General features: G+C 29.0%; 1 protein-coding gene across 1 annotated transcript in view; it reads right to left on the reverse strand.

The window, feature by feature from the left end:
- Nucleotides 1-2,500, reverse strand: part of LOC137640476 (uncharacterized) — a 23,947-nt gene that overhangs the window by 20,642 nt on the left and 805 nt on the right. Inside the window, exon 2 of the mRNA XM_068373016.1 lies at nt 395-438. Coding sequence (XP_068229117.1) covers nt 395-438 — 44 coding nt within the window. The remainder of the gene's footprint in view (nt 1-394; nt 439-2,500) is intronic.

A 2,500-nucleotide genomic window follows, 5' to 3' on the forward strand; every position in this document is an offset into this window, starting at 1 on the left:
AGTTATTGATCAAAGGGTATTTTAATGGTCTGTACTTTAATGTAAACTCATGAAATGATATTGTCTTAATAATATTGATACTCGTGTTGAATTGATTGACTGTGAACATACTTTAGTCCATTTCTTTTATCGATGCATGTTTGCACCGACTCGCAGCGGTGCCCTTTTAGCTCGGAAAAGTTTCCGGATCGCTGATTGGTTGGACAAGATTACTCTAACCAATCAGCGATCAGGAAATTTTTCCGAGCTAAAAGGGCACCGCCGCGAGTCGGTGCAAATATGCATCGCTAAAAGAAATGGACTATACAGTTTAGGATGATTCGGTATGCCTCTAAGATATGACGGAATTCACAATGGACATTTCGGAAATAAAAAGAGTATTAAGAAAACTTACTTTTTCTGTCCCTTTCTTAAGGCCTCGCTGGTGGCACAAAGGCTCTGCGAACAAAAACAGAATAATCTTGTGAGAGACAGAAACAGTTTTCATACATATTTCACAAGTGGACATGCATAATATTTAGAATAAGCTTTCTCGGCTATATACCTATTTTACATATTTAACTCTGAGGGTCGAGTTCTGGCTTTGTGTATAAAATATGCATAAGTGTAAGCGCGCCACATAAGCCTACCAGTGGAAAGTTGTGGATCAAGTGAGGCTTGGGGAAATCTAGTACCAAAAAAGCCGGAAAACAAGAATAATTTGAATTAGTTCCGCAGGTTTAAATTCTACAAAAGAAGATTGAATTAATCTAGACAGGCCGTTGCCTTCCAATAGTAAAGACATATTTTTTATTCATAGTAAAGATTCTAAAGATGCAAGAAATATATTCCTCAAAGTGAGTGTAGAAAAATTTAAAGAATATCTTTTATTATATTATCAAGAAACGTTATTTCCAATCGTCGCTAAGCCTACAGAGTTTAGAGACAATTAATGATTTTGAATAAAGGATAACACCAAATTTCATTGTTTTTTCCTAACTCTCACTTTGAAACTTACCAATGTTGTCTGTCTTTTATATATATATATATATATATATATATATATATATAGATCGGTATATGAAATGTAGGACTGAAATTAAATATAAGTAAAACTAAAATACTGTTCAATGAAAATGTAATGAGACAAATAATGGTTATGGACGAACCTCTAGCTAGAGATTGTTAATAGATATAAATACTCAGAATAGACAGTATGTCCCCAGAACATGAGACCGAAATTAAATGAAGGATGAAGAGCATATGGTAAATAAGTGAAATGCCACTCTCTCTAAAAATGAAATGTACTCTGGAAGTTTTATTCCAGCTGTGACCAAGTTGTGGAATGATCTTCCTAATCGGGTGGTTGAATCAGTAGAACTTCAAAAGTTCAAAGTTGGAGCAAATGCTTTTTTGTTGACCAGGCGGACATGAGTCTTTTTATAGTTTATTTATGTCATATTTGTTTTTGATGTTGTTAATAGTTTATATATGACATGTCTGTTTTGACGTTGTTACTTTTTTTTAGAATGATTTATTGTTAATTAGTTCACTTCATTTATTTATTTCCTTATTTCCTTTTCTCACTGGGCTATTTTTCCCTGTTGGAGCCTCTTAGCTTTTAGCATCTTGCTTTTCCAACTAAGGTTGCAGCTTGGATATTAATAATAATAATAATAATAATAATAATAATAATAATAATAATAATAATAACACAGACACAGAAAAAGACCAACATAGGTACGAGAGGAAGCTAAAGTAGAGGTTATTCCAACAGCATGTAAGAAAAAGAAATGGACGTGGGTAGGGCAAATAATAAGAATGGCAGATAATAGGTGGTTTTTAAGAATAACCGAATGGGTCCTTAGAGTTTACAAAAGAATCACGGGATGGAAGAGGAAATATGATGGGTTGACAAGTTAAGTAAATTTCCGGGTAGAAACGAGAGTGGAAGGATGTCCAAGGCCTTTGTCTTGTAGCGGATTAGTTAATGCTGAGGATGATCATTACATATATATTGTAGGCCTATATTGTATATGAACATGAACTTGTAAGTATTAGTTAATTATGTATGTATATATATATATATATATATATACACATTTATATATGTATGTATACATACTATACGTATATATATATATATATATATATTCATATATATATACATATATATATATATATATATATACATATATATATGTATATATATACATATATATATATATATATATATACATATATATATATATATATATATATTTATATATAAACTTACATATATCAAGTATATATGTATATGAATATATATGTATATATATGTAAATATATATACACATATGTATATATATACATACATATATATATCTATATATACATATATATATGTATATATATATATATATATATATATTATATATATATAAACTTACATATATCAAGTATATATGTATATGAATATATATGTATATATATATATATATATATATATCTATATATATATATATATATATTATATATA

The sequence above is a fragment of the Palaemon carinicauda genome, chromosome 5 (genome assembly GCF_036898095.1).
Source record: "Palaemon carinicauda isolate YSFRI2023 chromosome 5, ASM3689809v2, whole genome shotgun sequence".
Classification (NCBI taxonomy): domain Eukaryota; kingdom Metazoa; phylum Arthropoda; class Malacostraca; order Decapoda; family Palaemonidae; genus Palaemon; species Palaemon carinicauda.